Source organism: Chanodichthys erythropterus, chromosome 12 (genome assembly GCF_024489055.1).
Source record: "Chanodichthys erythropterus isolate Z2021 chromosome 12, ASM2448905v1, whole genome shotgun sequence".
Taxonomy (NCBI): Eukaryota; Metazoa; Chordata; class Actinopteri; order Cypriniformes; family Xenocyprididae; genus Chanodichthys; species Chanodichthys erythropterus.
In genome coordinates this window covers 9,378,269-9,405,647 of record NC_090232.1, presented here as the reverse complement: position 1 = coordinate 9,405,647, position 27,379 = coordinate 9,378,269, and the positions used below count along the sequence as shown (strand labels likewise).

Below are 27,379 nucleotides of genomic sequence, written 5' to 3'. Positions count from 1 at the left end.
AGGGTACCTTTAAGCGACCTGTGGGAGGAATGATTCCCATAGAGAAGCGCAACGAGCAGAAACCTAGTGAGGAATCAGACCCGAGGGGAGCCTGTCCTCCTTTAATTGGCAGTGGGCAATTACTGTACTATAGTTAGAGGTTGTTCAGTCTTGCTAACTCATTAAACATATATTAAGGGGTTTGGGATTACTTTGGGGTTCTGGAGACATTCGGATGAAAAAAAAAAACAAATAGCCTGAGAATGCGTGGGAGTAATATGCAACTTGATGGCAGTTGGAAGAGGGTGTAGAGACCAGCAGGCTTCTTCTGTCGCTAACCAAAAGAATGAACACTGCCAATCCAACACAACACACCATTGTAGAAGTTCACTTTGATTTGTTGAATCAGAACTGATCTATGATGAGCAGAAGTGTTCATTCAAACTGAGATGGAAAATTTTTAAGGCTTAGTTGACCTAAAAATGAAAATTCTGTCATTAATTACTCACCCTCATGTCGTTCCACACTCGTAAGACCTTCGTTCATCTTCAGAACACAAATTAAGATATTTTTGATAAAATCCGATGGCCCAGTGAGGCCTGCATTTCCAGCAAGATAATGAACACTTTCAGATGCCCAGAAAGCTACTAAAAACATATTTAAAACAGTTCATGTGAGTAAAGTGGTTCATGTTATAAACTGATGAGTATACTTTCTGTGCGCCAAAAAAAACCAAAACAACTTTATTCAACAATATCTAGTGATGCGCGATTTCAAAACACTGCTTCATGAAGCTTCAAAGCTTTACGAATCTTTTGTTTTGAATAAGTGGTTCGGAGCGTGTATCAAACTGCCAAAGTCATGCCCCACAGTGGTGAACCATTAAAATTTCAAAACACTTATGATGTAACGAAGCCTCGTTTACTGAAATCATGTGACTTTGGCAGTTTGACATGCTCTGAACCACTGATTCGAAACAAAAGATTCGTAAAGCTTCAAAGCTTCATGAAGAAATGTACTAATATTACTAAAATTTAAATAAAAATAAAGCTAAATAGATATAAGTCCACATGAGCTGGAAGTTGCAAACAACCTTTCTCCAGTGTTGTGACGTATTTCCAAGTGAAACGCAATACTGAATAGAGGGCAGAGTTTTATTTCAGCGCTCCTCCTGTCCATCTCTCGCTCATAGCAGACTAACGGTCGGAGGGGAGTGGTTTAAGTGATTTCAACCCAAGCCGTCAAACTGATGTCATTAGAGAAGCTGCACTGTTGCAGAGGGGAGGAGCATTTTCAGATTTTAATTAAATATTATGAAGCCAAACTATTTTTTTGTGTGGATTAACTTGCATGGATGAATTGTTCACCACAAAACTAGCAATTTGAGCTAACAAAATAAATAAGGGTCAATTTAGATTTCATGTGTACTTTAAAAATTAATAAAAAGATAAAAGTTTATAAAAAATGATTAAAACTTAAACTAAAACTTAAACTAAACTTAAAATGAAAATTGAAAAACTATTATTAAAGGTGCAATATGTAATATTTTCTGTCCACTAGATGGCTATTGAAAACAAAGCCGTAGCTTGATGAAGCCAAGTTGGGATAGATTTGGGATAGGACTCGGGAAGAAATCATGTTCATGGATGCGATTATTAAAGTTGCCCTAGATTCAAAAATTGAATTTATCTTGGCATAGTTGAATAACAAGTGTTCAGTACATGGAAAAGACATACAGTGAGTCTCAAACTCCATTATATAAATCTCATTAGTTTAAAAGACCTCCGAAGAACAGGCGAATCTCAACATAACACCGACTGTTACGTAACTGTCGGGGTGTTCGCCCCAGTATTTGCATATGCCAGCCCATGTTCCCAACATTATGAAAAGCATTAGACAAGGGCAGAACGTCTGGATCTGCACAACTGAATCAACAGACTAGGTAAGCAAGCAAGGACAATAGTGAAAAATGGCAGATGGAGCAATAATAACTGACATGATCCATGATGATATGATATTTTTAGTGATATTTGTAAATTGTCTTTCTAAATGTTTCGTTAGCATGTTGCTAATGTACTGTTAAATGTGGTTAAAGTTACCATCGTTTCTTACTGTATTCACGGAGACAAGAGAGCCGTCTCTATTTTCATTATTAAACACTTGCAGTGTGTATAATTCATAAACACAACTTCATTCTTTATAAATCTCTCCAACAGTGTAGCATTAGCCGTTAGCCACAGAGCACAGCCTCAAACTCATTCAGAATCAATGTAAACATCAAAATAAACACTGTACTTACACGATTAGACATGCTGCATGACGAACACTTTGTAAAGATCCATTTTGAGGGTTATATTAGCTGTTTGAACTTTTTTTTATGTTGTTTAAGGCAAGCGCAAGCTCTTGGGGCGTGGAGCATGAGATTTAAAGGGCCACACAGCCTGAATCGGCTCATTTCTAATTATGCCCCAAAATAGGCAGTTAAAAAAATAAATTTAAAAAAATCTATGTGATATTTTGAGTTGGGCACACCTTAGACTTATATTACATCTTTTAAAAAAAAGTTCTAGGGCACCTTTAATGTTATTGTAGTATGAAGCAGAGCAGAACCGAGTGTTGTGGGAGCTGAACGAGGCCGCTGGAGCGACTGCACAACACATGCCGCGAGCTGCTGAACTTTTATTATGCCACAGTCTCCGGCGCTGCTTCGGCTTTTCCGGTCATGAGTATGAGGTAACGCAGCTCTGTTTATCATATTAGATACATTTGAGTGTGTTGAAAATGATGTTATAACGTTACTCTGTGCGTTCGCTCGGCGGCTGCTGTGAGACACTGTTGCACACTGCAGTAAACTAGATCATTTTAGAATATATTAAATACTGGATGGCTTTTGTTGATAAAATGCATGCAATTAATTTTAAAACGTATTGTATGATGGAGAAAATGCTGTATTACTGTTACTAAAAATAAAGCTGCATCTGATTATGCTGTGTTCGAAAATTAGATTTAAACAATAAGACTAAACGTGTTGAGCTATATAACAATAATTCGTTTTCTGTCTATAAATATTTCAAACCAGATGTTCCCTTGTCTATTAAAACATGTAATATATTAAAGCGTCTTTGGTGTTTCCATGGTTTCTACAAAATAAAACCAGAACCGAGGGTAACGCGGGTATGACGTAATTGACAGGCGACTCCTCACACGTCCCGAAGCCTTGGTTAAAATTGCAATTTTCTCACGATTTACAAATAGTTGCAAACATTTGGGATATTGTAAGTACTCAAGTGAACAGAATATATAACACTGGCCTAGTGCTTTTTTGATATTTTACTGCAAAATTTTTACATATTGCACCTTTAAATACTATAATATCTAAATAACACTGATTCAGTTGAGACTCACATCATTTGCTCTAAACTGAATGGTTTATGAAAATAATAATACATTTTTAAAAACACTGTATTTCATTGGGGTTTCATAGCTCTGTACTATTATGCTTTATATGTCAGCATTTGTATCAATCATGTCTATTTTTACTTCTCAGCATGAATTTCTTAGTTAATACTTAATTATTTTGATTAAATGAATTCACTTAACATGAAATGTCCCCATAATGGTTCCCATAATGAATGCACATAGAGAGGAAAACACTTGCTGTTTTAAATTACTGACAATGTCACATAAAATGCCACAAACCTAAAAATGCCACACACAATTGTAGATGAAACACAGAAAGGAAAACAATCAGCTGATCGTTTTAATAGAGGAACAAACTCGCCTTGACATTAAGAGAGAACAAGTTACTGAACATAACAACTATGCCAATAAAACAGGCAAACAGTGCAACAATGCAACTGTATTATTTATTCATGCCCCAGTGCATGTTGGGATCCTTAGCACTCTGAGAAAACAGCATCTGTGCCGCTAGTTAGTATATAGAATTAAAATGAGCATTCGCTGTAGTTGTGACAGCTATAGACTCCAAGCAATGCCATTACGATACAAGCCAGAACAATTCCAAAATTCACGTGACCCAAGTTAGATTCAACATCAGATCACCCGCACAGTAGAAGGCATTTGCTACCCGCCGGGCCACGTCTCCAACAAGCTAGCAAAATTTAATGGGAATAATGGTTGATTTAATTTGATCAATAATTTTTTGTCTGTTCTCTCTCTCTCTCTCTTTCTGTAATGAGTGCCAACTCTGTCGTTTTCGGTCTCACGCTATCTGCCAAATGTTCACACACACATTTACTTAACAGACTACAAAAAAACATGTTGTGAGATTCTCTTTTGACTTCTAGAAGATCGACGATTACATTAACAAACACACACACGCACGCACTCATACAAATAGACACACAGAGTGCATGAACTGTTAACAGAGTGATATTTATTCAGTTGGACACCCACTAAGTACATAATTCATCATGCCATGCACACTCATTTTAGGCATATATTCACATATTTATGATGAACTCTCTTCTCCCCATGCACATACATGAACACACACACACACTTTGACATTTAATTATATATTTATGAAAGACACACACACAAATTCCCACACCTACATGTTTCATCTAAGGCTTCATGAATGCATTTATGAAAAGTACACACACAAGAACTCATACTCTGATTTCAGACACATATGCAGCGTCATGAACACACATTTGTTCTGCCTGTCCATTAGCCTACATACTAACTCTAGTTCATACACTGCCCATTAGTTATAGGCTACTTAGTAAAACTTTACTGTATGTTTAAACTGTAAAAAAAATTATATGAGCGGAAGGTCAAGGAACTTTTTATTTTACTCATTAAAATATTAAATGCCAAGTTCTGTCATGAAACTCTAGATGGTGCAGGCTGATGGGTCCTTAACGCAAACTGATGATATTCACAGCGTTAACTACTTGGCACAAGCTGATTGGTTCATGTCGCATTTGCAGCTATAATGAGCTTTGCTGCTCAGCATTTAAATGGCTGTTTAGCATTCACTATAACAGTTTGCAGCATGCTTTGAGAGTTCCTCTGAAACCCTTCACCTTCCCCAGCTCCACCTGTATAAATCTGTTTTTAGTAATTTTATATATGTTATTTATGCAGCAGCAGTATGTCTTACATACTCACAGCAGAGTATCAGTGTATGTATTGGCAGTAGCAAGCTCAGCAGCAATAATCTACAACAACAGCAATAATCAACAGCAGCAGCATAGCAGATCTACCAAGGCCAAATACTTTAACATTGTCATATCCGTTACCATGTTAAAATCTTCTGGGAGTTCTCATGATAGAAAGCAATTTAAGTAATTTAAGTTGAAATTACTTTGTTCAGTTGCCGCCTGCTATATAATCAACTTTGTAAAGTTAGGTGAAAATCAAGATTGTAATGTTGTTTTTAGCATATCATTAACCATGACTGCTCTGAAGCAGGAGTCTCAAGAAGCCATCCCGGTATATTTTTCTCTTGACATAAAAAATCGGGTAGATTTTGCAATATAGCGTGTGTATGATGTGTATATATAACGATGTTTTGATGAACTATATGCCTTTCTTCACTGACGTTCTGAGTTGTTCAAAGCATTTGGATACTAATTTTTAAACAGCTGTCTGACTCAGAAAAATGTTTTGTGTAACATTATTAGCAGCTGTTTGATAATGTATTCAAACAAAAGGCTAATCATATTAATTACTGCCATGTGTCCGACGTTGTAAAAAGCGATACTACTGTGCAGCGTTTACCTCAGTAAGTTGATCGAGTGGATCTCCGCACTCATGCGAGTGAGTGGAGGCAGGGCTAATTAGCATATTCATAGATCCGCATATATTTAAAGAAACAGTGGTGTGTAACTCTACTCAAGCTATTTTCAGGGCATGAAGAATTTTTTTTCACAGGAAACAAATGTTTAAATGCATCATTTTGGTGATCAAATATGAGTTTTAAGAGCTAAAATTTAAGATTTTAAGATTTTAAGTTGAAATAGGTGGAAATATTATATATATATATATATATATATATATATATATATATATATATATATATATAATATGAAGACTTTTTGTGTGAATATATTTAAGAAAATTTGAAAAATACCATTTATATGGACAATAATGATGAACGTTTACAATTTCTAATTGAAAGATCATTTTGATATTTTGTGTGGAGCATAAAATAATAAATCATAATGACAAAAAAAAAAAACTCATTAAAATGACAATCTGTTTTTTTCTCATGCGACAAGAAAAAGACTCTCGAAACAGATAGATCCTAATATAGCTATATACATTTTTTTTCTTACTCTGTTATAAAATGTTGTTCATTTTCTACTCAGTTATTAGTTGGTCCATCACTTGCAACTCTGAAAATGATATTTACTCAAGTTTTTCAGAAAATATGAAAAGATTTAGAATGCATTTCTAAATTGCTTTTCTAAGCATGTGTTTTAAATTAGATTTTTATAGATTTGTGTTTTTTTTTCTTCTTTTTTTCTTACTAAGTCCTCATCTTCACAATCCGTAAAGGTTATTGATCCATTTTTTTCCTTTAATATGCAGGAACCAAAGAGAGCAGACAGCAACATGAAGGGAGAGCCTGTGGGAATGTGTTCAGGACACGACGCAGGGCAAACTCAAACCTGTGTCCCAGCGAACACGTGCAAAACCCGCTGCGTCACGGCTCCGACAGAGAACATAATTTGAAAAGTTGCCTTCCTTCCTTCAAGGTTCGTGCTGAGTATCGCCAGCATCTCCCCAGGACCAGCTGTTTGGCTGAATTTCACATCCCCATTTCAAAAACATCCCAATCTCTCCCATTCATACCAAATGAGAAGTAGAAATGCCAAAAGATATGCAAATCAGCCATATAGCGCCCCGTCTACATCTAAGGGGGGAAATCTTCCGAATGCAGCAGAGTTTTTCCTGTTTCCTCCAGATTGCAGGCTTTGGCAGGAGCCTGCAAAGATTATAACTAGAGGAGACATGTCCCCCTCACTTTTAGAAACTGAGAATGTTCATTGTCAGTGCTTTTGGGAGATAATCATTACTTTTCAAAGATCCGTGCTTTGATGTCTCCCCCTTTTGCTTTTCGAATCCTTCCTCAGCCCCTGATGTCAGGCTTTTTTATTCTGTCCATCAGGTAGTCTTAATAGGCAAATCAGAAAGGACAATGTTGGTGCTGCACAATCACGGGTCTGTCGTCTTCTTTCAAAGTACGCTCTAATTATTCCAGAGTTAGAATTCATAATTCCAACCATTTGGATGGGTTGGATTTGAATTTGATTAAAACAGATCAAACATTATAAGAGTTGGCACAGCCTTTGTGATTGCTTCTAATCTGGGAATTTCTGCTCTGTAAGGACACCTGAATTTGCACAAGGGCCTTTATTTGATAATACATCACACAGGCAATTATAGACCCTGTAGGGGTCTTCAGCCCCCTTGTCTTTCATCTAATCAGCAATGAATTTAACTGTCAGCACCCTTAAAATCGGTGAATATGTGATCATTAGTGTTTACTGAAAACAGCGGCATCTTATTTCACAGGTCATTTCACACTGAAGCTTCCCCTTACTAGTCATTAAACTTAAACTTTAAAGCTCATTAGATTAAAGTGATACTCAAAAATGAAAAATGTGTCATCGTTTATTCACCCTCATGTTGTTCCAAAGCTGTGTGGCATACATAATTATCAAGACACTCTCTTGATATACTCTCCAAAAGGGGGTTTTCACAGTCCCAAACGTTTTTGTCAGCTGAACCCCTTTGATGTCAGATATTTTACATCTAAGTAAAAATACCCCCTGATATTTTAAGTAAATATTTTAACAACTATTGACACTTTTGCATGCTTGTTCTCTGATGTTGGTTATTTGTCACGACATGAAACTAAACATAAAATATTTAATCTTTTTTTTTTTTTTTAGTGTTTTATTGTGTTTTTTATTTTTAAATTACTGGATTGCACGTATATATTGGGCTTATTATTATTGCTAATTAACAATCTAATATATTACTGTTGTAAATAAAATTGTAAATTTTTCTATGAAAATAAAACAAATATTTCATGATTATAATTATTTTATTTTACACTGCAAGCAAAAGTCTTAAATTCTCCACTTTCAAACATTCAAATCCTCAAGCTTTTATTTAGGTGGAAAACATACTATAGATGTTTTCTATAGATAGTTTTTTCATGGTGTGAAGAGCATTTTAATAATCTAAAGAACCTTTTTCCACTATAAAAGAACCTTTTGTGCAGTGCAAAGGTACCATGAATGTTAAAGGTTCTTAAAGGGTTAGTTCACCCAAAAATAAAAATGACCCCATCATTTACTTACCCTCAAGCCATCCTAGTTGTATCGTCTTTCAGCCAAACACAATCAGAGTTATATTAAAAATATCCTGGCTCGTCTAAGCTTTATAATGGAGGATGAGATTTTGAAGTCCAAAAAAGTGCATCCATTGATCATAAAACGTACTCCACATGGCTCTGGGGGGTTAATGAAGGCCTTCTGAAGCAAAGCGATGTGTTTGGGTTAGAAAAATATCCATATTTAAAACTCGATAAAGTAAAATAATGTTATGGTGTGACAACCATACGCATTCGTCTTGCATCTAAACAGCGTTAATTTCAGCGACATAGTACACAATGTCATGACGTTCTACACTACGTCATGACGTACTATGCTGTGTCCTATGTTATAATTCATAGTACGTCATGCGGAAGTTAACACGTTTTAGACGTAGTCATATGCTGTCATGTCGGAAGCTCCTTATTTTACTTCCTAAAGTTTTAAATAAGGATATTTGTCTTACACAAATGTCTTACACAAATGAATTGATTAACTTAGTTTCAGAAGGCCTTTATTAACCCCCTGGAGCTGCATGGAGTGCGTTTATGATCGATGGATGCACTTTTTTGGACTACAAAATTTAATATATAATTTCATTATAAAGCGAAGAGCCAGAATATTTTTAATATAACTCTGATTGTGTTTGGCTGAAATAAGAAAGGCTTGAGGGTGAGTAAATTATGGGGTAATTTTCCTTTTTGGGTGAACTAACCCTTTAATAGAAATAACATTGAATTAAAGAACCTTTATTTTTAATTATAATGAAAGTGATTAGGGACTATAATGCTCCAAAGGGGCAAAAAAGGCACCATAAAAGTAGTCCATATGAACTTTTTATGTAATTTTTTGTAATTAAATTCTCCTTTTGTGTTTGACAGCATGTGAGTTTGGCACAACATTAGGGAGAGTACATAAAAATTAGAAATTTTTGGGTGAAATATTGCTGGAAAGCAAGAAATATCATTCTGAGTTACAACATCTTAGAATTGCCCCTTATAAAACAGCAGCAGCCTTCAGCCTGTGCCATATACAGTTTTTATGACTCAAACAACATTTTCCTTGAGATATTTTGCTGTTCAACTCCACACACCTACATTATTTCCTTAATCAGAAACCTTGCTATAAAGACTATAAATGCTCTCAAGATTAATCTTTATTTAAATCTAATTTCTAAGTGGCGATGAACGGGTGACACCATTCGAACGTCAGCGTGAAGCGTACAGTGGCCCCGAAAGCATGAGATCAGACTTGCTAAATTTACTACCCAGGATGATTCTCTTGAGCTGCTCCTGCGGTCAACATATATTATTCAAAATAGTGCATAGGTCCATGCTGAGTCCTGCGACTGTGTGTGTATGTGTGTGTAAGAGAGATAGAGAAAATGTTCTTGCTGTGAGAGCTCTCATCCCAGACAGCACACCCTGTGGGAGATAAAGGCAGAGAGATAGAGGGTAAAAGAGAGAAAGAGAAAGGGGGAGGGATTGAGAGTAAAAGAGTGAGAGTGTCTAGGGAATGCAAAACTTGAACTAAAGTTAGCATATTTTCTGTCTGTTCTGTTAAGTGCTCGCCGTCTCATATAGTGTGGTCAGCTGGTCTAACCCAGATTAGAGAGGAATGTTTGTGTCAGATAGAACATTGCTGAGTGGCCTGAAAGCATCAAGCAGTTTTAGCAAAAAAATGTAGATTTAAAATTTTGAAAAAATAAAAAGATGTTTCGATCGATAAAGGGCCGCTCATCGTATCCACTTTATGGGCTGCAGCATAATTGAAGTCTGTGCATGAAAGAGCAAAAGCTTGTCTTTGCTCTCCACAACAGACAAATCTGAGTTTCTCATCATCTGTTTGTGTGTAAGGAAAGCCATCTCTGTGGTGTGTGTGGGAATGTAGAAGAATGTAAGATAAGCATAGGAAATTGGAATAAAACTGAAATACACTACAGAACAGATGGTGTTTTCAAAAATATGGTAATAGTAAAATGGAGAAAATGTATTTGCAAAGTATCACAAATGCTAAATCAGTTCAAAGTCTTAAAGCAAAGATATTTATAACCCATTTTAGTTCCATAATGTGTTTCAGAGTAAAACAGGAAATTCGGTGTGCAAAAAATGGCAGGACTGGAGTAGATAATGATATTTTAGAAAAACTGCATTATCTCCAATAACCTAAAACAGTGGCCTCATGACCTTATCATTGTGAAAAAATGGTTCTTTTGGGGTTTTTTGGCTTTTTTGGCATGTATTATAGAAGTAAATATTCCATTTTGATTTCCTGTTGACTGTCAACATCATTTGCAATTCATACATAAAAAATATGAAAACAACGCAGAGTTACTATACAAGATGCTGTCTGAGAAGGCATCGTTCGTACAGGTAGGGACACTTGCAAAGATCCTGGTGATAAAAATAGGCTTTTGTTCACTCTGAGGTGTTTCTGAGATGCAAGTAATTTTACAGAACCAGCCTCAGGGTCTCACTTTGTGTGTGTGGCAGAGATAGAGCCGCAGACGGAGTTGCCCTTAGACAGAAGTAATAATATTTCGAAGGCGCTCCGGGGCTGGGTTTCACAGACCATTCAATACATGAGAGGGACCAAAGTGTTTGTGTGTTTGCAAGAGGAACACAGCCAAAGTGGACGAGAGGGTGGGAGAGAAAAAGAGGAAGGGAGAAATTTGAGGCCAGACTGTATTTGGGTTAAAGTAATAGTCACCCCAAATAATCCAAAATATTTCAAATCTCTATTTCAAACCTCTATGAAAAATACTCACTGTAATAACAATAAATTATGCACAATTACAAGCAAATAACCCTAAACAAAAACAACAATGTAGTTAATTATATTATCTTTTGCATCCTTTTTTTTAAATCTTTTGTACACAGTGAATGTGAATGGGGACTGGAGCTGTCAAGCTCCAAAATTTACAAAAATGCACAATGAAAAGAGTTCAAATAACTTCTGCGATATATTCAAATGATAAATTTGTGTGAGAAACAGAATCTAATTAGATTTTGCATTAAATCTTAATGGCAGCTCTGAAATTTAAATACTGTGCTTCACACACACTAAAAACTCCTGGGTCAAAAATAACCCATAATGGGTTATTTTTGACCCAAATCCTGGGTTAAAAAGGGACCAACTAATTTCTGGGTTATTTCAACCCAGAAAAATGGGTTATTCTTTTTGACCCAACTTCTGGGTTAAATACCTGACCCAAATTTTGGGTTAAAATAACCCAAAATTGTAGTTAATATAACCCAACTTTTGGGTCAAAAGAACAACCCCAATATCTGGGTTGAAATATCCCAGAAATTAGTAGGTCCCTTTTTAACCAAAGGTCAAAGGTCAAAAATAACCTAACTTGGGTTACTATGCCAGTATGCCTTATTTCAGAAAATAAAACTTCAGAAACTTACACACTTCAAGCACTTTTACATTTTTATTGCATTAAATTAAATTAAACTCTACACACTTGGACCTATTTATCTTAGGTCACACTGTAATAACATTAGACATTAGAAAAAATAGAAAAATAAACAACTCATTTTCTCTCAAACATTTGACAACATTCAATAACTGGATTGAACTTGAGGGACAAGATTTTTGATAGTGTCCTCATCTAAGAGAAGAAATGCCTCCTCATCTATGTCTACACCTGAAAGACAGAAAACAAGACAACATGAGTATTGTTAATAAGTCATAGACAATTGTGAACCACTCACCAGACACTCTTTGATTATCAAGCTAATAAATAATCACTCTTAAGGGAATGCTGTTGGTTTTTTTTTTTTTTTTGTTTAAAAAAAAAAAAAACGTGGCCCAATTTGCTAGTTAACTAATGTGGTTCTTTTGCAGCATTACCCATTTTGTGTGAATGACAGTCTATACTGTCCATCTTTTCTTTCATTAACAAGTGTAATAATGACATTAATGCAAAGGTGAATATCTGGCCCATTATTATGCATAACAGCTTAAAGACAAGGCACAAGTATCTTTTAACTATAAGGGTTATTATAGAGATGCATTCCCCACTGTCAAAGAAGTTGTGACTGTCACAAAATCTTACACTGACACATTTAAGCCATATTCAAGAAAAATATTTAGGTATAGAGAGATGATATGAGGGCAGTTAAAGGGATAGTTCACCCAAAAATGAAAATTTGATGTTTATCTGCTTACCCCCAGGGCATCCAAGATGTAGGTGACTTTGTTTCTTCAGTAGAACACAAATGATGATTTTTAACTCCAACCGTTGCAGTCTGTCAGTCTTATAATGCGAATGAATGGTAACACAATTTATAAGAGTCAAAAAATATGCTTAGACAAATCCAAATTAAACCCTGCGGCTTGTGACGACACATTGATGTCCTATGACACGAAACGATCGGTTTGTGCGAGAAACCGAACAGTATTTATATAATTTTTTACCTCTAAAACACCACTATGTCCAACTGCGTTCAGCAATCGCTTAGGTTTCTCACACAAACCGATCGTTTCTTGTCTTAGGACATCAATGTGTCGTCACGCGCCGCAGGGTTCAGTTTGAATTTGTCTAAGCATATTTTTTGACTCTTATAAATTGTGTTACCATTCACTCGCATTATAAGACTGACAGACTGCAACGGTTGGAGTTGAAAATCATCATTTGTGTTCGACTGAAGAAACAAAGTCACCTACATCTTGGATGCCCTGGGGGTAAGCAGATAAACATCATATTTTCATTTTTGGGTGAATTATCCCTTAAAAGAGTAAAACGCTCACCTCTAAAATTCTCTATCAGCCCAGACATCCGCCACTCAGTTAGCTTATCAGCGACAAAGCTGTCCATTTATAATGACCTGAAGAAAACATAGCAATAGAGGTTAGCAACAATTTGAAGACTTGAAACGCTTCTTTAACTCTCACTACTTAAGACAGTAGGGCACTGTATAATATGATAAGCACAGCGCAGCTGGTTAACATAACTATTGTGTAGCCTCGTCGCTCTAGCCGCGGCTAAAGGGGGTCGCACACCGGAAGAGAAGCGTATTTAAAATTCAAACACATTATTCTCTATGAGTGTACACACACCGGCGGCGCCATTCGGCGTCTGTCCGCGGCGCCCAGCAACGGTTCGGGACCTTGTTCAAAATCCTGCAGCGCCACAGAGCGCCATGTACATCGATTTATATTAAATTTACACTTATTTGTCTCAAATCGTCGTTAATGTATATACTGACTTCACCATGTGCTGCAATATAAATTTAGTTTTACATTAATTTACAGAAATCAGCTGCTTGAATGAAAATTGCTGATGTTATTGGATTTTCAGGTGATATTCTCAATTCATTCAGTTAACGGACGCTCTGAGGTAAAGTGTTCAGACTGCAGACTCAGCAACGGTTGTATTTAATTATACAGTACAATCATAACATACTACTGACATTATCTTAATTTCATAATGTCCTAAAACATAACAATATTGCTGGCCATAAACTGAGAAAGTACGCGATACCTTGAGTTGTCCTAGACGCGGCGCAGCGCGGCGCTTCTCGTCCGGTGTTCGACCCCCTTAACGCGGCATGAAGTCGCCACTAGCTGCACTGTGCTTATCGTATTATTATACCAGTATTATAACAATGAGATAAGTACAGCACAGTTTATGAAAAATAGAATTTAAAGACCGTGTAAAGTGAATTCAGTCATTTTCTTCTAAACACATTAAATAGATCATACGTTTCTCGATGTGTAAAAAGCACAACCATTTTGACACCTAATTTCATGAACTTATCGTTATTTTTAATCATTCAAATTTGGCTGGGTGGTTAATAACACTTTCTTATTTAGTCTGACAAACTCAAAACACATATTTATTTTGACTTTACACGGACTTTAAACTAGTTAGATGTTGTCGCGATATCCGTGGGCGGCTACGTGCTAACCACAGAATTACCACGGTAAGCCATGGTCATTTTTTCAACAGATGGTGCTAAACTAGCAACGGGGACATGGACACAGAAAAGTTTACGTTACATTGACACTGAAAATACTTGCTTACCTTGAACACGCGATGAAGTTGCACCGAAGAAGCCCAGGCCAAAACGGATCGAGTGCGTTCAAGTTCAAGTGACGGTTGTTTCAAACGACTGTTGTGAGAAAATTCCAGAACAACAGCGAGGGCGGGGGGAAGGGGCGTTAACCCAGAACATGGGTTACTCTTTGAAAAATAACCCAGAAACCTAAACAACCCAGGAATTGGGTCAAAATATTAGCCCTATAACCCAGAAAATGGTTACTCTCTGAAAAAATAACCCATAATTTTAACCCAACACAAATAACCCAGAAAATGGGTTAAAGAAATAACCCAGGAGTTTTTAGAGTGCAGCCTCAGTCCTTATTCACTTCCATTGTAAAAAATAATAATAGCTGCTCTTTTCATTATATTCTGCCTAACATCCCCTTTTGTGTTCAACAGAAGAAAATCATACAGGTTTAGAATGACATGAAGGTGAGTAGATGATGACACAATTTTCATTTTTTTGCTGTACATTATTAAGTGTTTGATGTGAATTATAGACAGGCTTCTACAATACACAATTATTTTTTACTTTTCTCTCTCTTTCTGTCTCTCTCTCTCCTTCTCTACCCACTCATGAAGCTTTGTTTGTGATTTTTCTCATTCAGCACAGCACCAGTGAGCTCATCTTCTTTACAGAAATGTCTGTCCTCCTCCCTCCCTCCCTCGCTCCCTTATTCCTCTTCAAAGAGATAGAAACCACCTTATTTTGACCCTTTTTTGCCAAAACTACTTTCAAAAAATGCTGTTACCTCATATACACACAATCTATGTCGACAAGACGCGATCTGCAAGAGCAATTTGTGTTTTTGACGGATTTGATTTTTCATGCTCTCGTCACGCTTCCTTGTGTTGTTAACTGCTGCCCCCTAGTGGCGACTAATCAACATTACGCAACAAAAGATAAAAACAGCCTCAGTTTCACATCGCTAGGAAGGATAAATATTACTTCTAGATATGTAGCGTGTTGCTATGGTGATGAGCCCACGGTCCTCTTTACAGAGAAGTGAAGATGATTCGGAGGACAACGGCGTAAAGGAATGCGGAGCCGATGACATTGTATGTTGAGCGGCGGACTGTTACCATAGAAATAGTGGATCATCACACCCCTGATGAAGCGCGCGCACGCAAAGCGTGAACGCTTATTTATCAATGAAACAACAGGTTCCGCGTGAGAAAGAGGGAGGAATGAATGTACCAAAAATGATGACGAGCGAGGAAGCGGTAAAACAGGTTCAACAAAACAGCAGAAAAAAAGAAAGCTGTTTTGAATTTAAGAAAATCTTAAAGGCACACTCACCCAAAAATAAAAACTGTCATCACTTCACCCTCACCGTAATGTCTTTTCTTTTCCAGTTCTTCTGAAGCAAGTTAGTTGTAGGTCGTTATTCATTCATAATAATCGTTCAGATCGGATTTTTCTTCAGTTTTTCATCTTTAAAGTTTAGAAACGACATACATTTTGTTACAGTTTTAATTAATGATCTTGTTGTTCTGACTTTTTTTTTTTTTTTTTTTTTTTGAGGTACTAATATTAAATGCAGTCTCAAATTACATACAGTATGTAACTACAAAATCATTTGAAAAACATTGTTTAAAATAGTTTTGGAAGGAGGTGAACGAAAGTGCACTAAAATACACTTTATTTCAGTACACTTAAGTACATTTTGGAAGTGTTTTCACGCATTAATTTTGTACTTTATACACTAAAAATGATTCTTTAGTATTTCTTAAGACAATCTTAAGAATGTGCTTTTTTGAGACACCATGAATATGAACTAAAATACTATCTCTGTATTAAAAAAATGTAGTTCACTTGAACCCATCTTTCATACACTTTTAAATATACTCATCAGACAGAAAATAGACATGAATTAAGCTATTTTAAATATAAGAATATATAATATATACGAAAAAGTATTTATAATGTATTGCCCACATATTTTTATACATTAAATCATTCATTTCAAATGTATTGTAACTATGATAATATTCCCTTTATTTGATGTAGTATGTTAATGGTGTTTTACTTGTAATTAATACATACTGTATTTTTCATGACGATCCACTAAAACAGAACATAGTGATAGCATATATAAAAATCCACAAAAATGTTATGTAAAGCATTCATTTTTAATAATGCACCTATAAGACACTTCTGTATATTATGACACTTAAAATCAATTTCAGTGTTAGTGCTAATTAGTGCATTTATATTAATTGTACTTAACTAGTGAATTAGTAATATATTTTTTAATAAAATCAATTTAATTTAAATTTAGGATTACTATATAAGTCTAAGATTTAACTAATTTTTAAAGCATTCAAAACAAACTTTTAAGAAATGCACTAATAAAACTCCTCTGTATATTTTTGCAGTATTATTTCAGTGCACTAAAATCAATTTAAGTGTTTTAGTATACTTTTTTTCAAGTGCACTACAGTACTACTGACATAGAAATTTACTTTTAATTTGTGTATTTATAGAGTATAACTTTTACAAAAAAATAAGAATGTACTACAAATGTACTTGCTTGTATTTAAGTATTTTTAGTGCATTCAAGTATACTTTATTTTTACTTGGGATAGCACATCATGCTGCTGACACCGCTTGACATGCTGTCACCTGCCAAACACTTTTCAACAACTCTTTAAAAAAAAGTTAATTGTCAGTTGACACGTGATTCCTCCTTTCCACACAATTCGTAGCTTTATAATGTTAGCTCTCCACAACCATATTAGCTGCCCGTTGTACTTCCATGATGTTGGACATGACAAATCAGTGTCAAAAACAAAACACGTTGGATCATAGCTTTGTGGGTCTGTAACATCTCTATAGAGGCACATTCATTAAGTGTTCAAACACAGCGGAACACATGGCCACAGGCAATCATTTTGAAAGCATCGTTATTGACAGCTGTTGTTCACAGATTGTCAAAGGAACAGTAACAGATTGTACTTTAGATTGTACACAACAGAATGTGCATTTCATATATTAACATATTAATCCAGTTTAAGGATTAAAAAAACCGTACGTGCTCGCAAAAGTGAATATGCAATGACTCTGATGACAAAGGTAGCAGAAAAAGAGGTAGTTAAAAGCTTGATTTCTTTAATGCAAGAATCATTATTGTACATTAACAATTCAATGGTCTCTGCACAGCTTTTTTTTTTACAATATGTACCACAAGTCTATGTCAGCACCTACATGTATTTACATTACATAATGTTACACTGGAGACAAAGGTGCTGGGGAAGAGTGACGAAAGAGGATGATTGAAAAAAAAAAGGATGCTCAGGAAGAATGAAGGGAAATTATTGAAGAAAAGTAAGTGATTGAGAGATGTGCATGACAGCGGATGTATGGCTATCATAGCACTTGTGCCTGCTGCTAGAGCAGAATTAATAGAAGGCAAAGAAAAAAAAAAATCATGAATAACATTGTCAATAATATTAAAATAAAACATTTGTTGCTTTTCAAAGCCGCAGCGTGTGGTAACTGAAAGCTGGGGCAGTGACAGGTGCTGGAGGAAGAGGCAGGTACCACACACGCACACACACACAAACACCCTCTAACACAACATCAGTCATTCACTCACACACATCAAGTACTTGTATACACTGTCATACAGACATTGCTCATTATGTTGCAAACATGCACACAAAAATGTTGTTCTCGTTCCTGCGTTCGATCGCGTCTCGGTTCAGCCGTAACACATCCGTACACGCGCACAATCAACTCACACAGCAATTTAGTGAATGAGGGTCGTGTGTTTGTCGACAGGATCCTATGGAAGGGCACTTAGGCCTCTGCACTGAACACCGTCCCCCACCGATGACCTCAACTGGGCTCTGTAGACCAATCGGAGAACGTGCTGGGCTGTGGTGAGCACTGTTATTGGCTGCTTTTATTTCCTGGTCTGAATAAAGATGGGAGGATGACTGAGGAGTGGCATTTTTTCGCTGTTGTTGTTGTCGTTTTCTTTTTCTTAAGAGCTCAGATCATCCTATTGCGTTTGTGAGTGGGCGAGTCTGTTATGACATCATTGCACTGGGCGGAGCTTCGTTTACGAGTTCCGTTGTCGAGGTGGAGCGCCATCTCCTCAGCAATGAAAGTGTTGAGGTCCACGTCGTGGAGGCCGTTTCTGCGGCGACTGGGGGCGGAGCTAGCACTCAGGTGTGTAGGTGAACCCGGGGCTCCAGAGCGCATACTGATACTCGCCATGGCTCCGCTCAGACCTGTGACACACACATGTAGGAAAACGCACATAAATTATAAATGCCTGAAATATACTTTTTCCATCAAGACAAAAAAAAAAAAATGCAACATGATCCAACTATAAGTTTAAAATTAAGCTGTGACTAGTGCTGCACGATTAATCGTTCAAAGATCGCAATCTCAGTTCACGCGATCTTATTCCTAAATTACATCAATTCAACATTCGAACATGCGCTCTTGAACCCAGAGAGAGCTGCTCTCATGCACAAGTATGAAACAGCATCACAAACAGTCTTTTCAACCACACAGTATGATTATTTCTGTGTTATAATTATTCATATTATTACAGAAGTACTGGGATAAAAGTTTATAGCTCCGATATAAACACTGACGTCTACGGTAGTGACCAAAATTTGAAAGTAACTTGACACTTCAAATAAAGATTCTATCAATTATATTGTTACACCAGTAGGTGGAGACAAGTGACTTAAAACAAAAATGTATGTCATTGAATCATTCAAGAGATTCGTTCAAAAACTGTTATTCATCCCGTAATGAATTAATTGAAGTCTTTGAGTCATTGAATTATTCATTCAACCCGATCTTTCTTAAATCATTAAAATTAATTAAATGTTTTTAAAGTTGCAGTCCGCGATTTTTGGCCCTCTAGCAGGTTAATAAACAGAACTGCACGTGTCTTGTGGAAGAGCATTGTAGCCGGAGCTAATTTTCTCCATGTATGTCTATGACGAGTCACGCAGTCACTGTGATACTCTGTGGCAGGTCCAACCAGTCCAGAATAGTCCGAATATAAAAACTTATTATAAGTGTATCATAATGATTCAGGGTAAGACAAAAACACAGTTTGGAAAATGGATTGATGTTGTATATTCTCATTACATCTTTTTTTTTCATTTTGAACAAAAAAAGTTACGGACGGCAGCTTTAAATAGACTGCAGCAATTAACATTTTGTTAGAACCGCTAGTAATGTTGTTTAGTTTATTCAGAATCATGGGAGAATCGCGATCTTCAGTTTATTCAGAATCGTGCAGCTCTAGTGATAACTAATCCAAAATTGTAGCTGAAAATAGTCAATGCTTGAAAAACCTTCATCAGTGACATTTTGCTGTATTTTGCAGTACTATTTCAGTTAAAAAAAAAAAAAAAAAAAAAAAGAGAAAAAAAGGCACATCTGAACAATGCCAGTGGCCATAGAGCAAGCTGGAATAGAAGTGTACAGCTCAAAATGCCCAAAGCAAGGGAGCACTTTATATTATACGTTTCAAAGAATGTCATAAGACATTTCTGTGCTGTTCAATGTGAAAGGATTGTTTTGCCAGAATATAACTTACATTGTGTCTTCGCATATATATATATATATGTATTTAAATTGCTAATCTATTATATATGAAAAAAAAATAGTTATATAGATAGAAGTGTTTTTATAATGCAAGCAATTAAATGGAACTGTCGTCAGGCACACTCACCATGCAGAGCAATGGCCTCCCTGAAAGGCTGCAGGTCTGTTTCTACAGATGAACTTGTCTCCGAGGACGTGGGTCGGCTTGGTGACACCATTGCAAGTCTTGGCGGAGCCCTGGAGCTACGTGGCGGTGGGGCTTTACCACAGAGAAAGCTGATAAGATCCTCACGCCGAATAGTCCGCCTCCTTTTCTTCACCCACGCCAGGACATCTTTGTTTCGTCTCTGATGACCTATCTGAATACCCAGCTCATAACTCCGCTGATGGGCATCAACACTCTCTGGAAGATGGCAAAAAAAACTCAGCATGAGCATTTCTTTATGTATGTGAGGAATCAGCCCAGCTGCATCAATGATGTCGGTCTCATTTAACAATCTGAAATCAAAAGCTCTTATTAGAATTTTTAATACGCCAACAAGCAGAGAGCAAATATTTAATGTGAAGGAGAAACTGAAAAGCAGGTAAATTATTGCTAATGATTAAAATAAGAAGCTTTTGATAATGTAATTAAGTAAATGTTGCATCATCAACGTCCAAAGCAATTGCATAACACCATGAATTTCTGTTCTGGCAGAGCAGCAGCAGCTTCTTCTCCTCAGGAACAGCAGCCACTGTTCTTCAATATATTATTTTCAATCCATAATAGGCAACAAATAAACTGCCTCAACCAAAACTGGCAGGCATGAAGATTTGTTTCAGTTGACGGTTTCCATTGCCAGGCTGCAACCAGACTGAAATGAATTATATGCTTATAAAATCTTGAGATGAGGTGCATGAAATGATTCAAGAGATGATAAAAATCTCACCAAGGAGGTTATGAGAAAAATGGGAGGTTTAAGGAAAATACACTTGGACTGAACAATTTCTGGTTCAGTCAAAGTTCACAACATGAATTTTAACATAAAAACATAACATGTAAAGCAGGTGATCAAACTTGAACTGACCACATCTTATATGCTTTGAAAACAATAGCAACTTCCTAATTAGCCAATGTGTGTAATCTCCAGTAAACTGAACACACAAAAACCTCCCTATTCCTGACAGCTCCTAATAACATGACTCAAATCATCCACATGACACATCTGACATCCTCCCCACCACAACATCTCTCATTACCCCAACCAAACAAGACTAACTTCTGAATGACTCAAGTTTTGCTAGCAGACAATACCGTATTCAGGTCCATGATGGGTTTAAGGTCTCATAACTGCAGTCTGATACACAACCACTTTAGGCTGTGAATCACAATTCCACTATTACAATCAGACAGATTCTGGGGAGAGGAATAAACCAATAGGATTTTAATAACTCCAGTCAGCCACGTTGTTTTTAGTCTCCAACATATGAACACCCTACTAAACGCTGTTTAACAGCTAATTGAGGAGTTCTTCATTTAAAAAGTAGTGGCAGGAATTTTGATTCATCTCAATGACTAAAAATTCACTCAGGTTACCTCATGTCAGTAGGTTGCAAAAAGCATCTTATTTGTGCTATGAATGAGGCATTGAATTGCTCACTTAACCAATTTATTAGAAAAGTGTTTCAAATCCAAACCCTTTCATCCTCTTTTATCTTTGATGTAAACAAGATTGAAATACATGACGAACTGAGCAAACAACATCTCGTTCACGCAGTCAGCAGCTGCTCATTTATGATCTAAGTGCTTCATCTTTTCACTGTCACTCCAAATCATTCATAGCACAAATGAGATAATTTTTACCACTGACTAACATAAGTGAAACTCGAGTGATTTTTTTTTTCAATTTACTCAAAACACTGACCCACTTAGTGAAGGGGACATTTACATTCCTCCTTACACCCTGCACTTAAATGTTATAGTTGTTCTTTGGAAAGACCTTAAGTGAATGACAAATATATTCAGATAATATGTAGATAATCTTGTGTTAAACATAGTCATTTAACAGATTCATTCAAAAACAGGGATTTGTTGAAACAAAACATTCCAAACAATGGTAGTTCCACAATACAAAAGCCCATAGTATGCTTAATTTTTGATGAACACGTAGTGCATTTCATTGTTGTCCAATGTCTGACCCATTTCTCCCCAGGAGAGAACTGAAAAATGTCATTGTACTCTTTTAAACTAGAGTTGCAGGTATCCTTTAAAATCAACAAGGAAATCAAAATAGACAATTCTTGATTTTGTGCACACACGAGTTGCAGCACCCCGTCTTCACAGGACAGCAGTAAATAACGCAAATTTTTGTTCAGTTACATTTATTCATTTTTGTGATTTAATAATTTGTAATAAACACTTTAAATGGGCTATAAAATGTTTTTTTTTTAAAAAAAGAACAACTAAGATTAAATAAAAACACTTTACAGCTCAAGCATAGGCAGAGTTTGTAATGTGTTTTGCAGCATTGAACAATGTAGCCAATCAGACAAATCTGTCAATTTCTGGAACGCAATGAGATGTTAGGAGTTTTTTTTTGCATGCTGGCAAATCCAGATTAAAAAGTGTAGACATTATTATTAAAGAATCATTGTGCAGTCATTGAAGCGTTGTGGGATCGCGACGAACTTTCATCTTTTTAGTGATTATAAAGGAACGCTCGTTGTGAGCATTCTGCCATGCCAAATCATGCACGCAGCACTGCCTTTGCTTACTTTTATGCTTCTGAATGTTGTTGCTACTTTAATAACAAATATTATAATGTATCACTGTTTATGCTGGGATCTTTAGGTTGTGGCTAGGTGACACGTAACTTAAAGGAAATCTCATGGATGTACTGAATTTTTTTATACTTATTTGTTACTATTTTATACTTATAAAACGCTCAGGCTAATGTATTTCTCGTGTGCAGTCAAATGTCCTGGTGTATGGGCTATGCAGTGCTCTCAGCTATTTTTTTTTCAGCGATATGCTTATTGTTTCCCAGAGTTTATATACTTAATAAATGCTGATTTTTATTAATTATATAAAATATACCCCCTCCCCCATGCACGCGCACACAAAGCACCCCCAACCTAAAACATATTCCCGTGCCCCTGTGCACACACATTATTATTATTATTATTTTAATGTGCCCTTGTAATCTTTAATGAAAATCACTTCCTCTCCCTCTTGCAGCAACATCTCTTCTCTGATGACGCGTTTACTGGCACGAGGGCGGGACAACCTGTCACTCACATGAGATCACAGCAATAAACAATTTTTTGTTTTGTTCGAGAAGCCATTTTACTTAGATACATCACAATAGGGAAGAAAAGACTATCGTAATTTCCATTTTATGCCGACTTTATCCCCGTCACACACAAGCACTCATCAACTTTGTTGATGCCGCCTCCAGTAGTTTGTTGTTCCATCTCCTCTGTTTCTTTTCAACTAAAAAATGTCCACAAGGTGGCAACACTGAAATGGACCAATTTAATTAGTGCAAAAAAATTCAAGGTGCATTGCGAGCTGAGTGTATGCATGGTAAAGAAAATCAGGCTACATGCGTACAGTATGCACATACTATGCTGACGATATTATGTCACAAACTGTATCATACTCTGGTAGAAACTGAAGTAAACATCAGGCTATAATCATGTAAAATGCAAAACAGTTCATAAAAGATTCCTCGACTTACCTTTGTATAGGTTAGTGACGGCAGTTGCAGCATTTTGAAAGGGAACCCACAAGGAAAGCCCCTGTTGTTGACATACTCTATCTGAGGGAGTGATTAGACAGGACAGGAAATGATTAAGTTGCAAGTTGAGATATATAATTTCCTGTCTATTTGAGACACATATTTACCCACGGTGTTTAAAAAAACCCCAAGACAACTTAAACACCATCAGCATCATATTTATAACCTTTACAGCTTCTCAAACTGGCTGTGTCATGAGATAGTGAGCTGCCTACTTAAACAGCACTTTTGGGCAACATAAGCGCGCTTGGAATGTTCTAAAAGCGTCTATGATGACCATAAGTGCGGTCTACATAAGCAGCCCTCTATGTTGTGAGACACAGCCATTAATTACACGACGTCTAAATTTGATATGAAGCAAGAGGACTCTACGCCATTTTGTTGTGTAGCTTTAGTTTATCTGATTGTACCGTGTTGTCCAAATCATAACTTTGTGTATGATGAACTTGGTGTGCTCTATATTGAAACCAGGTTTAAAGTGTTTCATCGATTTATTAACAAAAATCAACAAAAACAACATAGCTCTGACACAATAACTCACAATCTTTGAACTTAGCCTGCTAATCCTGCCTTCGCCATTTTGTTTCGCACACTATTATTGTTGTTAAGAATTTTTTCACGTTTTCATCCGTTCATCGCAGTTTGTATTCCTAGATCTTTTCGTTAACATATATGGCGTTTGAGTTCATAACAGATGAGTTTTCGATCAGAAATCGAGTTATTTTCATCAGATGAACTCCTCCCTGCACTTCGCCATTTTGTTTCGGTGGTAGACAACCAGCTGGGTGAAGCTTTAAATATATTTAAAAAATTTCACAAAACACGTTTAAATGTAATGTACTTAGTTTTATTACTAAATAAAGACGGACGACTGATGACATTTCTGGTTTGTATCCTCACAGAAACTGATTTGTGTGTCAGTTTACGTTGCTCGTCTGCCACTTAGCATCGATGCTAATCGGTAAACGCTACCGACCTTCAAAACAGCCAAATAAAACGCGAAATTATATTAATTAAGCACTAAATGTGTGTGTTTTATTTTAAAACAACCCCTCGACATCTTAATTAGATCGTATTAGATTTAATTTGGTGGCTATCCGTTGAGCTTATGAGTTAGTGTCCTTTGTTTGCCAGTGTCAGAGTTAGCTGGCTAGCTCTCAGTGACTTTTTATTGTACATTTCGCACCTTTATACAGTTGTGCGACGGCGGTGGCGGAGTTCTGGAAGAGATGCCAAAGTTTTTGTTGGCTCTGCTCGGTCTCCTCCTCGCTCGGTTCCTCCTGCTCGGCCTCCGCTAGGCACTGCCGCTCCCATTTGGAGAACCAGTGCTCGGGTCCGTGTTCCTGGATCTCCGCTTCCCCCTCCTCCTTCTTCTCCTCCATGGCCACGAAAAAACACTTAAACCGCTGCTGTAATGCTCTAACGTTCGCTTGAACCGCTCTCCGTGGCGATTAAACCCGGACGTTGTCGTTTGTCGGCGGCGGCCTCATCGACAGCTGTTAGTTTACGTCTGCATAGCGAACGGTGCTTGCACTTCTCCGCCACACAGTCGATGAAAACAACTTAACGTTGCCGAGACTCAAACCCCGCCCTCTTGAGTTATGCTCGACGCTCATTGGCTACAGTCACGCGGGCGTGGTCTGGCGTCAACGGCTCAACTGTTTATTAGATGCGTCAACTGTCTGTCATCTGTCACGGAGCGACAATGAATGACGACACCGCCCCTGTTTATGTCAACTGCCACACCAAATAGCTGATCGAGCCTCAACTCAAGTAGAAACGCAAGATTACGCAAGCCCATAATGAGTCGCTATTCATGCTTTCTAAAGTGTTTTCCTGTTTCCCTTCTGTTCATTACAGTAGGCCACTTTTAAACAAAGAGAAGGGGTTTTGATTATAGAGCCTGTTGTGATGACCTTCTTTTGCCTACAGAGGGCGTCCTTATACAGGCACACGAATGCATCTTTCGTGCTCAAAGCCACTTGGAGCAAACTTAAAGGATTAGTTCACTTTCAAATTAAAATTTCCTGATAATTTACTCACACCCATGTCATCCAAGATATTCACGTCTTTTCTTTCTTTTCGCCGTCGCACAAGTTTTGAACTAAATTGTCATATACAATATGCTAGTGCAAGTATATAACAGTTCAAACTTTGACCTGTGGAGGGCAGTATACACTTAGCAGTGTCTACTAGAATTCTAATAGAGAAGAAGAGAGCTAGTACAAGATGAGCATTTATGGTTAAAAAGTATATTTTTATTTATTTATTTATTTTATTTTTTTGAAAATGACAGATGGTTTCTCTAGATAAGACCCTTATTCCTCGTCTGGTATTGTTTAAAGCCCTTTGAAGCTGCAATGAAACTGTAATTTTGACTTTCAACCGTTTGGAGGCCATTGAAGTCCACTATAAGGAGAATAATCCTGGAATGTTTTCATCAAAAACCTTAATTTCTTTTTGACTGAAGAAAGAAGGACATGGACATCTTGGATGACATGGGGGTGAGTAAATTATCAGGAAATTTTTATTTGAAAATGAACTAATCTTTTAAAGTCACTGTGAAGTCACAAGACTTCACAGGTAGGAAAATAATTTGGAGAAAATATTTTCAGGGTGGCACATTTTAATGTTATTTTTAATAGACATTTTATGTTTATTTATAGACAATGTGTAGACTAGATAATTCCCTCTAAGACAACATGATGAACGTATGGAGGAATAAACGGGGGAAAAAAGAAAGTTTATTGAACATTTTGGCAAAATATAAAAAGAAGTTGAGTATCATATTTGATACATAAAGCTTTGATGGCTCATATAGTAATATAGGAGAATATGAAGCCCATTTTATTCAGAGGCCCAAACTGAGCAAAAATACCCTTACAGAAAAAACACGTGAACTTCACATGTGCAAAAACACATGTGGTCACATGTGAAGTTCATGTGTTTTTTCTGTAAGGGTATGCAATTTGTTGCTGATATTTATATGGGCAAATGTGAAGTAATGAGATTTTTATAACAGTAGAAGACATAAAATACATTAAAATATCAGTTGTCACTCTGTCTCCCAATAATATGTATTAGTAAGCCTATTAAATGCTTTCAAAGCTTTTATTGTGGAAGCAAAACATATAATGCAATGCAATACAATACAATAATGACCGAATAAATGAATGAACAAATAAACATTCATCATCCTGATGTATCATATTTTTTTCTAAAAAAGTAGGCTATGTATTGATAAGATGCTTCAGACCAGTTAGTGTTCATCTTAAAATATTACTAACAACATAAAAGTTATTCTTACGTTTACTGTACCACAACTTTTTAGAGTGAAACTAAAGGCCTTTTACTCCTTCAAAAAGTATAAACTATCCATCAAACAATAGAAGACATGTAGTAGATTGTGTACAACAGGGTTTTCAGCAAAGTTTTGCTCATGTTGATAATTTAGAGGCTTATCAGCGAGCTCTACTGAATGGATCTTATTTCTTATAGCACCAATGATGTTTTAAAAAAGGACATTTAAGGAGGTTTGGATTAAACTTCCCAAAAGCATGTACACTCCTGTGCAAAAAAACAAAATGGCTTTTAATTGACTTAACCACATTTTAGCTAAATTTAAGCAAATGCA

General features: G+C 36.5%; 1 protein-coding gene across 1 annotated transcript; it reads right to left on the bottom strand.

The window, feature by feature from the left end:
* Window positions 1-17,461: 17,461 nt before the first annotated feature.
* On the bottom strand, window positions 17,462-25,308 carry hapstr1b (HUWE1 associated protein modifying stress responses b). The gene is made up of 4 exons (XM_067403971.1): window positions 24,932-25,308; window positions 23,686-23,766; window positions 20,094-20,369; window positions 17,462-18,624 (listed from the first exon to the last, which is right to left on the bottom strand). The coding sequence occupies exons 1-4, from the start codon at window positions 25,125-25,127 to the stop codon at window positions 18,383-18,385; spliced, it is 795 nt and encodes a 264-aa protein (XP_067260072.1). The 5' UTR covers window positions 25,128-25,308; the 3' UTR covers window positions 17,462-18,382.
* Window positions 25,309-27,379: the final 2,071 nt, after the last annotated feature.